This window comes from Aethina tumida, chromosome 1 (genome assembly GCF_024364675.1).
Source record: "Aethina tumida isolate Nest 87 chromosome 1, icAetTumi1.1, whole genome shotgun sequence".
Taxonomy (NCBI): Eukaryota; Metazoa; Arthropoda; class Insecta; order Coleoptera; family Nitidulidae; genus Aethina; species Aethina tumida.
In genome coordinates, this window is record NC_065435.1 from 76,476,105 (window position 1) to 76,487,595 (window position 11,491).

General features: G+C 34.2%; 1 protein-coding gene across 1 annotated transcript; it reads left to right on the forward strand.

The window, feature by feature from the left end:
• Window positions 1–9,596: 9,596 nt before the first annotated feature.
• On the forward strand, window positions 9,597–11,430 carry LOC109598220 (E3 ubiquitin-protein ligase RING1). The gene is made up of 2 exons (XM_020014077.2): window positions 9,597–10,249; window positions 10,584–11,430. The coding sequence occupies exons 1-2, from the start codon at window positions 9,689–9,691 to the stop codon at window positions 11,184–11,186; spliced, it is 1,164 nt and encodes a 387-aa protein (XP_019869636.2). The 5' UTR covers window positions 9,597–9,688; the 3' UTR covers window positions 11,187–11,430.
• The last annotated feature ends 61 nt before the right edge of the window (window positions 11,431–11,491 follow it).

Consider the following 11,491-nt stretch of genomic DNA (forward strand, 5'->3'; position numbering starts at 1 on the left):
ATTAGAAATTATTGTTACCAAAAAAAAAAGGCTAAAATATACATGATAAAGCATTTTCATATTCTGAAAGTTGTTTAGTGGAACCAAAATTCTAATTCAAAAGATATAATTGAAATAATAATCACAACCCTCATTATCTTTATTGCAAGTTTTTATGAATTTCTATTGAAAAATATTTTATTATTATAAATGTTTTTCTTTAGAGTGTTAATAGTGTTAAACTTTAAATTTTATATTTAAATTGTATTTATTATTTATATTGTCCATATAGTGGAGGTCAGAGCAATAGCACAAAATTTAAAATCAAACATTTTATAATATATTTCATAAAAAGATTTTATTCAATTTTTGTCCAGTCAATATAAAAATACATTTCAAAATTCTATAAAAACCTTTTGTTTTTTTTTTGTTATACACATCTTACAAACGTCGGAGATATTACTTTAAATGCATATATTAGTCTGATTTGGTTTGTCAAAGAAATAGCATATTCGAATGTATTTACGTCTATGTATAAAACAATATTCTTAATAGTAAGAATTTATTCTAAGTAGAATATATATTATATGATTAAATAAACACACTTTTAGTGAGAACAAAGAAACATTCCACTCCAAAGAAGATGGAAATAATAATTAACATGAAACATCAAGGTCTAAATATTGCTGACATCGTTAGAAACTTAAGATGCTTCCGAAAAATGGTTTACAATGCTTATTAACTAATATCAAACGATACACTCAATTGAAAATACAATAAAAAAATCCTTTCTACAAAACAACCCTTTTTATTGACTATTGAAATTGGAAAAATCAGTAAACGACTTTTTTTGTCTTCTATTAATTGAGTCATAGAATATCAGACTGTCTAATAAAACAATTAGACATCGACTGAATGAATAAAACTTGCAAGTATAAGTTTCAGTAAAGAAACCATTGGTTTTAAAAAAGAATATTCAAACAAGATTAAAAGTTCAAAAAAAAAATGTATTAATTATCCTCCAAAATTTTGGCAAAGGGTACTTTAGAGTGAGAAATCCATGTTAAATAGAATGGCATCAGATGGTAAAATAATATCTTCATCGACCTCTTAATAAATTTTTGGATCCCAGATACACTCCTAAAATTTTGAAACACGATGGAGGGAAAAGTTTTGGTTTGGGGTTCCTTTCTTTGGCATTCTTTGGCATGGTACAGAACCATTACAAAAAATTATTGGTAAAGTAAATTGTTTCATGTCTATATACATCAAGAGAGATGTAATGGAACCATTTGACGACGATCATATACCAGTTATATGGATTTTTTGCACGATAATGATAAGAAACATGCATCAAAAGTTGTTCTAAATTGATTAAAAGATAATTAAGTTGAGATTTTCGATTAGTCAGCTTAAAGTCCGGACCTAAATACAATTGAAAAGTTGTCGAACGACATGTAGTCTCGATTAAAACACCAAAAAAGCATCAAATTTAAATAAATTGTGGTTATTAATTGTGTCGAGAAATTTAATTTCAAACGACCGTTGCCGACATTTCATTGAATCTTTGCTTCACCTTTTACAGGTGGTTATAACTAATAAAGTCTACCCAACAAAATATTAATAATATTGTTTAAAGTTATGTATAAATTATTCAACAGATGTGTATTTTTCAAATGTGTGCTATTTCTGTAACTAGACATATTTCGTATTTATTTTGTTTAAGATTTAATTTAAGTAGAAATCTGATTTAAGCACAAAATGAATAATGGTTGAAAAAATATAGTGTAATTATTTTAAATAAAGTATCAAATATTTTGAATGCATTTAATTAGAGGTGTGCCTTTTCTAATTAACGGCAGGATAATCTGTTCTATTTCTCTGGCCACCACTATATATAGAGAATTTCGGGAGGATAATTAATTAATCTAATATATATTTACTTTTACTAGAGTTAGCACTTATAATAAATTTATAATTCAACATTTTAGTGCATACGTTTATATAAACTCGCCCATTTAATAACAATATGACAAATTTAATATATTATTTCTGAAATTCTGAATTATTATTAAGAATCTGGATTATTCCTTCCAGTATTTTTATAGTTTATATCCTCATTTACCGTTCTTAATGGAAACCACGTTAAATTTTATGACTCATTTGTATTTACGATTCATTTATTCTTATGAATAAACTATCTTGATATACATAAGTGATTATTTATTGCAGTGTCAATGATTTTATTCATTTTATTTACTGGTGACTATTTCGTGAACATACTAAGTATAAATAATAAGATATTAAGTACTTGATTATTAATTGCCATATTTTTAGCTTCAAATCAGCATTTATTGTTTTTAATGGAAGAAACCACATTAAATTTTATAACTCATTTCTATTCAGCATTATTTGATCAAATTTAATTTTTATGATAAATATATCATGTGACATATGATGTTTCATTGAATGTTGATAATAATAGCTGTTCTATTTTACAATAATTTATATTTATTAACTGTTGTCACATGTATCATTTTGAATTTTAAACTATTTCAAAGAATCTATCAACTTTTCTTTACTTATTCTTATTTTCAACAGGGTAATTTTAGATATTTTAATTCGTTTTATAATATTTAAATATTATTTAATATCAGTCAGCAATTTGTATAAAATATATAATTCTTAACTTAACATTTATTATTTTTAATGGAATCTATGTTAAATTTTATAGCTCTTTTGTATTTATGATTATTTATAATACACATATTTTTATTTTACTCTAATATTGTCATAAATATTATTCGTATGACAAAAGATGTTTCATTTACTGTACCTCTTCATAATTTTTATAATTTAATTTCAATTATTACAGAAGATTACTTATCGAAATAATCACTTTTTATTGTTTAATTTTTACATCATTATTACAGAACAATTGAGGAAAGTAACCGCTTATGGAAAAGATATGATAAATGTGTTGAATACACATACTCACAAATATAATTTGAGTATTACGTGTTTTAGGATAAATATAATATTATTATTAATTATACAATATATTTGGTTGGTGCGAATGAAATGCCGGATTCTTAAGTGAATATATTAAACTGCATATCTTCGATACACATTTCCCAACAAGATTTGAACACACAGACGCCTGTCTTGAAGAAATTCTGCTCTTTAGAATCAATGAACTCTGATATGGCATTTTTCAGACTGTCTTCATTTTCGTACTTTTTAGCCCGTAAAACAGTTCTAAATGTTTAAATAAATGAAAGTCGGTTGGCGAAAGATTCGGTGAATAAGGTGAGCAAATAACAAAAGTGAACACTTTTGAGAAAATTTTCTTTGCTAAAATGTGAGTCTGGCAATGTACAGAACGACTATAAACCACGTTATGTTAAAAACAAAAGCATAACAAAAAAAGGCAGACAAACTTTCACATTTAAGGAAAATCCGACATTTCATACGCACCAACCTAAAAATTTTCCAATATTGTTAAAAAATAAGACAATTTATGCTATTTTTGACAGCTTATTTCAGAGCCTATTTGACTAACAAAATAAATTCATAAGAAGAATTTTTTTTAATTTTCCACAGAATTACAAACATGCATATTTATTTTTGAAATTTGATATATACCCATTTCAGGGGTGTAATCAGATTTGCTATAGAAAAAATTGCTAGTATGATTTCTTCAATTTTTATGTTCAAAAAATTACCCAGTAGCTTTTATTCCAAAAAATGTGGCTTTACGAGATATATTTTTATCGGATCAAAAATACAAATTTTATAGAGCTGTTCCGTTTTCAAATGGGCCACACTGTATACAGTATTTTATATTATTTTTTAAAATTATTTCTGTAATAGTAATTAATATGAGTATATAATTAATTATTAATAATCTTATTATAAGATGTATGTAATAATTGTTTTTAATGAAAACTACGTTAAATTTTATTGGTCTTTTGTACTTATAATTATTTATGATACAAATACTTTTATTTTACTATACTCTCAATACAGTAATAAAAATATATATGATAAGATGTTTCATTTACTGTACGTGTTCATATTTATGGTTTTATTTATGATTAAAACAATTATTATATTATTATTATTTATCTAAATAAACATTCATTTTTATTTGTTTTTTTATTATTTATTTATATTTATTTACAGTAATTTTGAATTTTTGCGATTGTTTTAAAAAACTATTTTTCTTATAATGTAATTATTATTAATCTAACTGTAGCTTTAGACATTTAATAGTTCTTTCAATATTTTTAGATATTATTTTTATATCATCCAGCAATTTATATATAATATACAATTCTTATCCTATAAGTAATTTATTATTCTTTCCGAGCCAACAAAAACAATGGTCGCATCGAACCATCAAGCAAAACACACGGGCAGTAATTAACTACGCCGAAATTACTACCAGGTAACCGAACGCGACGAGTATATTGACTTTTGACTGCAACGCAGCGAGTTCAAAGTACACCTCGTGGAATTTCCCTCCCAAAACTCGACATCCCGTCTTCTGCAAGTTAGCCGCACTATCGGCAACGCGGCTCCGGTCCGAGGTCACTCGACATTTCCCATGAAACGTGCCACTTCCCCTCCATCTCTCTCTGACGCGTCGGACGCGACATTTCCGTCCTTGTTCGCCGGATTCGAGTTGTAAATACGAACAACGCGCGTGCGCCAAGCTCGAGGGATTCAATAACACGGTCGGTATAGGAACAGTGGCGGAGGAGCGGCGGGCATTTTGTTTTGGTCAGTGGGGAATGTGTGCAAAGGTCGCGGCAATGTACGCGCCCAAACAACTCCGACGGACGCACGTCTAATAAGAACCGATACCGGTCGATTTATTGACTGTCTTGCTGTCTTAACACGCAGATTCGTCCGTTCAGTTTTACGATTTTTCTGCATAAAATTACGCGGCATTGGTGAAACGTCGAGTTTATCGAGAATTACTGAACAAACAATGGTTAATTCGTAACAAAATTGTCCAATCAGTCTGCGTGAAGCGAGCAAAAACATATACAAACCAACGTGTCGTCCACGCCGTTCCCTATTCCTCACCGCGACGCCTAGACCGACGCTCCAGAAGCGTCGTCGAAAGGGCGTCCGCACAACAAACGCACACGAGCGTTTTGTTTGGGTGAAGTCTGCAACCATCAGGTGTGTCACACCGCATGAACGCCGGGGCTGCACTTCTGCAGGTCCTTATTGATCCTCGCGATTTGGGTCAGATCCTCTTATTGGAAAAGAGGACGACAAATATTTCTAAGAATGTTTGCTAGAACTGTGGACGTGCTAGAGGGCATGCCGAAAAAAATTGCCAGAACGTTGTTTAGGTTTTCAATTCTGGGAAGGGCAGGTGTACGATATATAAGGGTGGATGTAATAGGTTCTAGGAATTTGGTGGGTGAAATTCGAGTTGGGCATAATTGGTCTCAAATTATTGTTGATTTGTAAAGTGACTAATTATTTTTTTATCATTACTCTCCCATTAATCATTAACATATTGTTAATATCTTTAGAAAACGGAAATAGAAATAAAGAAAAGAAGTAACTTACATAATAAAATAACAATATATTGTACAGCAATGAAACTATCAGACATTAATAATACATTAATTTATTAATAAAGAATAAGCATAAACAACAACATACGTATTAACATAATTAAAGGTAAAAGAAATTTTCCAATGCAAAAGCATTAAAAGTAATTGATTTAAGAGCATAATTTTTTAACATTCTGGAAACATCTTGATAAGGAAGCCAAGATTTTCCACGATCAATATCCTGCCGCCGACGGTCCAACCGCCCACATCAGAACCGAATCGCATTGACCAATTCGTCCCCGATGTCGCGTGGGCATTTCCTGCAACAAACGTCGCAGTAAACAAACCCTTAGTCACGGGGATCTGGTAACGAGCCGCGCATTATTTATCCGCCACCCCCCGGATCCGGGGCAGGACTATGCGGATTTTCAACTGCGTAGTTGCGGGAGAATCGTGTTTTGACTGGAATGAGCATCCAGACACAATTTAATGGAGATATCGGTCTAAAACATATACAATACGCAAGGTAACAACCAAAGAAACACGAATAAAATAGGAGATTAACAAGTCTTCGGTTTGCAGTGCCGACATTTTCCTTCAAATTGTTAGTAATGGAAGTGTTATTCCAGCTCAAAAATTTGGGTCATTCCCTGGTGCAGAGGCTGCAGTTTACGGCACTACGCCGCGGCGTTAGTCTGGCCCGCTATCGATCTGCCCCCCTTGGCGGGGGACCGTGCGGCGTGACGTAGCGCCCCGTACACCACCGGCTGGCATCGTCATGGTTGGCGGGAACAGCGGCGCATTCTGCCCAGTATGAATGACCTACGCAGGGCGTTGCTCCTACTACTACCGAACTCTACGGGGCTACGGCCATCGCACTGTGGTCAATCGGAGCAAAAATGACTGCCTTTAATGATCATTACTGGCTTATTGAATGTTAAAGGGGTGGAATCACTCCCGTTAATGAGGCTGCACTTGTTTAAGGGATTGTTCCGTTGTTTTGTTGTTAGAATGGGGGAGACATCTAGCGAACTTAAAAACTTCTTACCACTACATACTAAAATTGGCAGGAAATGTTTCAAATAATTCGTTTATCAAACATTTATCAAAAAGTGAACAGTTCTTTCTTCCATAACTGAGATTATTTCAAATATAAACCTGGAATATATGGAATACATTGGAATGTTTGTTTATCTATTGATGATTACTGATTACAAGAATCATCTCCCTATAAGAAAAATAATAGGACCAATTAATATTCAAATATGGTAAATCGTCTTTGTGAGTAATCGTCACTCAACTACAAGAATTGTTTTTATGTTCCGGGTGAGATTTAATTCGTTATAGCTCTCTAACAGATTCAATTTTTAGTGACCATTGTAATGAACTTGAAACGCAATAAAAAAAACGAACGATATAAAGAGATTTTTCCCAATGTGCGGCGTCTGGTGAACACGCTGCGCCCCCGGCCCCGCGCCCCAGCCGGCTGACGTTCGAAAAAGGTCGTTGTGCAATATTTGATCGGTTTTTTGGCAAATGGCCGCGCACACCGACCCGGGCCTCCGGTTGATTGTCCCCGCAAGGTTACTACACCCGGCGAATGTTGTTCACCGGTAACCTTCTTCTTCGGGTCTCAAAGACCGATCGCACACACACACACACCAGTTCCGGACACAACAATAACAAAAATATTCAGAGACCGCGTTGCCGCTTCTACGTGGTACCGAAAGTTTTATTGTAATTGCGTAGTACCTTAGTTTAAAGAGACCGACTTGGAGGCTAAACGGATATTTTTAGACAACAAGTAATAGGTACTTTTGTTTGTTGCGTAATTCCCGAGATGGAAAGGACATCGATGTTCCAGAACAGACTTACAAATCGATTAAGATGGTAAAGACAAAACAGTACGCAAATTGATGCAAGAGCAACAACCCTAGCATTAATTATATGCAAAATCCTTGAGACTGAGTCAGAGAACCCATAGTCGGAGGGTTGGTGGTCCCATTGTGCGCCAAGAGGTTTTCGCCGTCAAAACATCGGAATAATAATAGCATCGTTCACGTGAGAAATTATACGTGTGTGCTCCCATCACACACACACACACTCACACAGACGGGGCCTGCATGAATCGAGAACAGGAAACTATTTGGAACGTCGCCTTTCCTCTTTTTACCTACCCGTCTCTCACACCATTTCTGTTTCTGTCCGGCCGCAACAACGCGTCTGCGAAAATAAACCGATGCGATTCTTCATTTGTACTTTTGATTAAATGTTGATGTGGTAAAATTGTAGGATCACAATTTCTTGTAACTAGACTAAATTTAGAACCACGCTACCGTTAAGTTCATAAACCTGGAACAATGACATGCATGTTTTCTAAAATACTAATAAAAAATAATCGGGTTCAATTAAAAATTACTCCGGAAATGGTAAAAATATCCTTATATTAATAATAATTATTAATTATGTTAAGTCAGATTGGCAATTAGAGTAGAAAATGGAATTGAATTATTTTAAATGAACTCAGGTGTTAATGTTCACCTTGTGTTAATTCTATCAAAGTTCTATTGTGGTATAAGACATTTGTGATTTTAAATCAATCATCATTTTTATCGCTGATATCAATTTAAGTCTGGTGTTTTCATCTGAAACAAATTGGAAAAACGATAACCGGACATTCCGCCTATTTAAAACACAGACAGAAAAATTGCAACTGTTGAAAAATAACCGGCTAGTGTGTGTGGAAATAATTTTTGACATATTTCGTCTGGTGCGGCCAAAATAGAAATTCATTACGAAGCACGTGAATCCGCAATCGAATCGAGACGTTCCTGTGGACAATGCGATCGATAATGAAATATTGCACAACTGAAAAAAATTCCGTCAATAATGTATAATTCATTTGAAACGAATCATCTTAAGATAAAAACGACAAAAATGTCTTTCGCTTATCACAGTGACGATATGTTTTCGTGGATATTCGAGACATGTAGAAAACGAATGGGATGTCGCATAAATTAATTCACGATGTTACGTGTCCGGGTGCACGTGCACCCTATGTTCCACGTGTAACACAGACCCGGTTCGGGAAACGGGGACAGCACGGGGGTGTAAACAAACGTGGCCCGTAACTGCGTAGATGCTGACGTAAAAACAATCTATAATTCCCCGTGACGGGCGTTCGATGTTTCCTCGTTGTGTCGCAGTTTAATCCCGGGGTGGTTGTTTAGAGGGTGTGGTTAATTGGTTAATTAATTGCATTGAAAGTCTTGTTTCGGCCGTTAGATGTTACGTGGTTTAGTATATTATTGGAACGAAGTGGGTTATTGGGTCAAAGGTCGCTTATATTGTACGTGGTGCGTTGGGGGTTGAACGTATATTTTTACCATTTGGGTGAAATTAAACATCTGTCCCAATTTACAATTGGGGTGATTCTATTTGCAACATTATCAGCATCATTTATTATAGGGGTTGAAATGACTTTTTTGTGGGAAAATTTTTGTTGTGGTGCTAAAAGTAAAAGAAAAGATTTAATTCAAAAAAGAAAGGAAGAATCTTTAAAATGTGAGGTAATTATTTTAATATTTAGTATTTATATTATGGCGCAAATTAATAAAATATCTTGTATAATAATCTTGTCTTAGTAAACAGAAATAAATAAAATAATTAAATAAAAATAATGCAAACTAGAAAATTCCCCTTTATTTACTTCCATTTTTTGGTTTTAAAATTTTAGGTTTTGGCATCTTTTGGTAAGCTATACAATTAAATACACCAAAATAGTTCAGTAATAGAGTTTCTATATTTAAAACTAAAAGTTTACAATACTGCCACTAGATGTCGACACAAACATAAGGATAAAAACAATTGAAATACGAATATTTGAATTGTAAAAAATTAAATAACTAACTGAATAGCGGGGTGCTATAATTAATAATAATACAAATTATTGAAATTAGGAAAACTTTAATAACGATTTAATAAAAGCAGATTTGTTTTTGAACGAACTCTCAGAGATGTCGTTCTCATCAGTAAGGGTAGGGGTAAACCATTCACAAAAATGGTGTATGTTGTCGTAGTAGGCTATCTGTAGCGTTTTACTTCGATTTTTAGTGTTTTTCTGTACAATAATGACCGCGTCCGAGCAAATCGGCCTAAACAAAACATGGGAACTGTCCCTATACGAGCTGCATCGCACCCCCCAGGAAGCCATCACGGACAACACCGAAATAGCGGTGTCGCCCCGTAGTTTGCATAGTGAACTGATGTGTCCCATTTGTCTGGATATGCTGAAGAAAACTATGACCACAAAGGAGTGTTTACACCGATTCTGCAGCGATTGTATCGTCACCGCTCTTCGGTCCGGTAATAAAGAGTGTCCGACTTGTCGAAAGAAGCTCGTGTCGAAACGCAGCCTCAGGGCGGACCCCAACTTCGATTTGCTCATCTCGAAAATTTACCCTTCGCGGGATGAATACGAGGCACATCAGGAAAGAGTGTTGGCCAAGCTTAACAAAAGTCATTCAAGGGAGGCTTTGGTTCAGAGCATCACAGTAGGCATGAAAGCCCAATCACAAAATCGGCCGAACAGATCAAGGAAGGCGAATGAAACAGTTGGCGCGGAGAATCCTGAAGAAGGAGCTTCCACTGCCAGCAATAATAATGGGTCTTCGACAGTAGCAGAACCAACTGTAAGTAACATATATAACGTATAAAGTGTTAGATATTTGAAAAATAAACAATATAAACTCATGATCATTTTTATGTTGTTTATAAATAAAATTAGATAAAAGTATAATAATGGAATCTTTGTAGTTAGATGATTAGATTTGTCCTAATTTTATTGTACTTAATTTTAGATGAATTTACCATGTAAATATGTAAATATGTATTGACATTCAAAAAAATTCTTTCTATTTATTTGTTAACAAAATCAAGGAGTCATAAAACAAAAGAAGTGTTTCGTAACTACGTAACTAAGTAAATAAATGTCAAATCATTTAACAGTTGTGTCTATTTTTGCAGCCACAAAACTCGAGTACAGTACAAAACCCGCCGGCAGGACAATCAACGAACCCCGGTAGTCCTGCACCGTCTGGACGCAGCACTCCTTCGCAGCCTCCCAGTCCCGGCTCTTCTATCGTGAGTTCTGCAAGCAAATCCTTCGGAAAGCGGCCCAAAAGTACGATGACGTCGGAACGTTCGGAAGCTGAACGTTCGGAGGAGAGCGAGAGTAGCGAACGAACGGAACAGACGGACACGGAAGGTGAACCGGAACCGATGACGATTAACGAAATCGAGCTAGTGTTCAAGCCGCATCCTACCGAAATGCTCGGCGATAATTCGTTGGTGAGGGCCCTAAGGGAGAATTCAATTAGGTATATTAAAACGACGGCGAACGCGACGGTCGATCACCTTCACAAATATTTGGCGATGCGCTTGACTTTGGACCTGGATTCGCAACTGTCGGCGACGCATAGTTTATTAAACTTTTGCATTTACGTGCAACCCGGTTCCGGACAACAGTACGTACAGTTGAATGGCAATCAAACGTTAGGACAAGTCAACGATAAATACTGGAAAGTTAATAAACCATTGGAAATGTATTATTCATGGAAGAAGACATAGGGTATCCGTAAGGGGTCAAAGAAAGACCCCTAATATTATTGTGTTGAAAATTCCCTGTACTGTAAATTAATTTGTACATTTAAGTATATGTTGAGAGGAGGTTTTTAAAGGCTGTACATAAATTGTGTTAGAGCGGTTTAGCATCTTTTAGTTGCTACATATTTGGTTCATGAAGTGTAGATCTGTAAGTTGTATTTTTATATCGAAGCTGATGTTTTAAATGCCAGTAAACGTGTCAAACCAATTCAACTAGTTTTATTTGAACCTTGTGGAATTATCCATTCAAATGGACCCTTATCGTAATT

Excerpts from the sequence above, each read along its gene's own strand:
- LOC109598220 (XM_020014077.2), top strand. The coding sequence starts at position 9,689 with ATGACCGCGTCCGAGCAAATCGGCCTAAACAAAACATGGGAACTGTCC. Across the intron at positions 10,250-10,583 it reads CGACAGTAGCAGAACCAACT|CCACAAAACTCGAGTACAGT; the intron begins GTAAGTAACATA and ends CTATTTTTGCAG.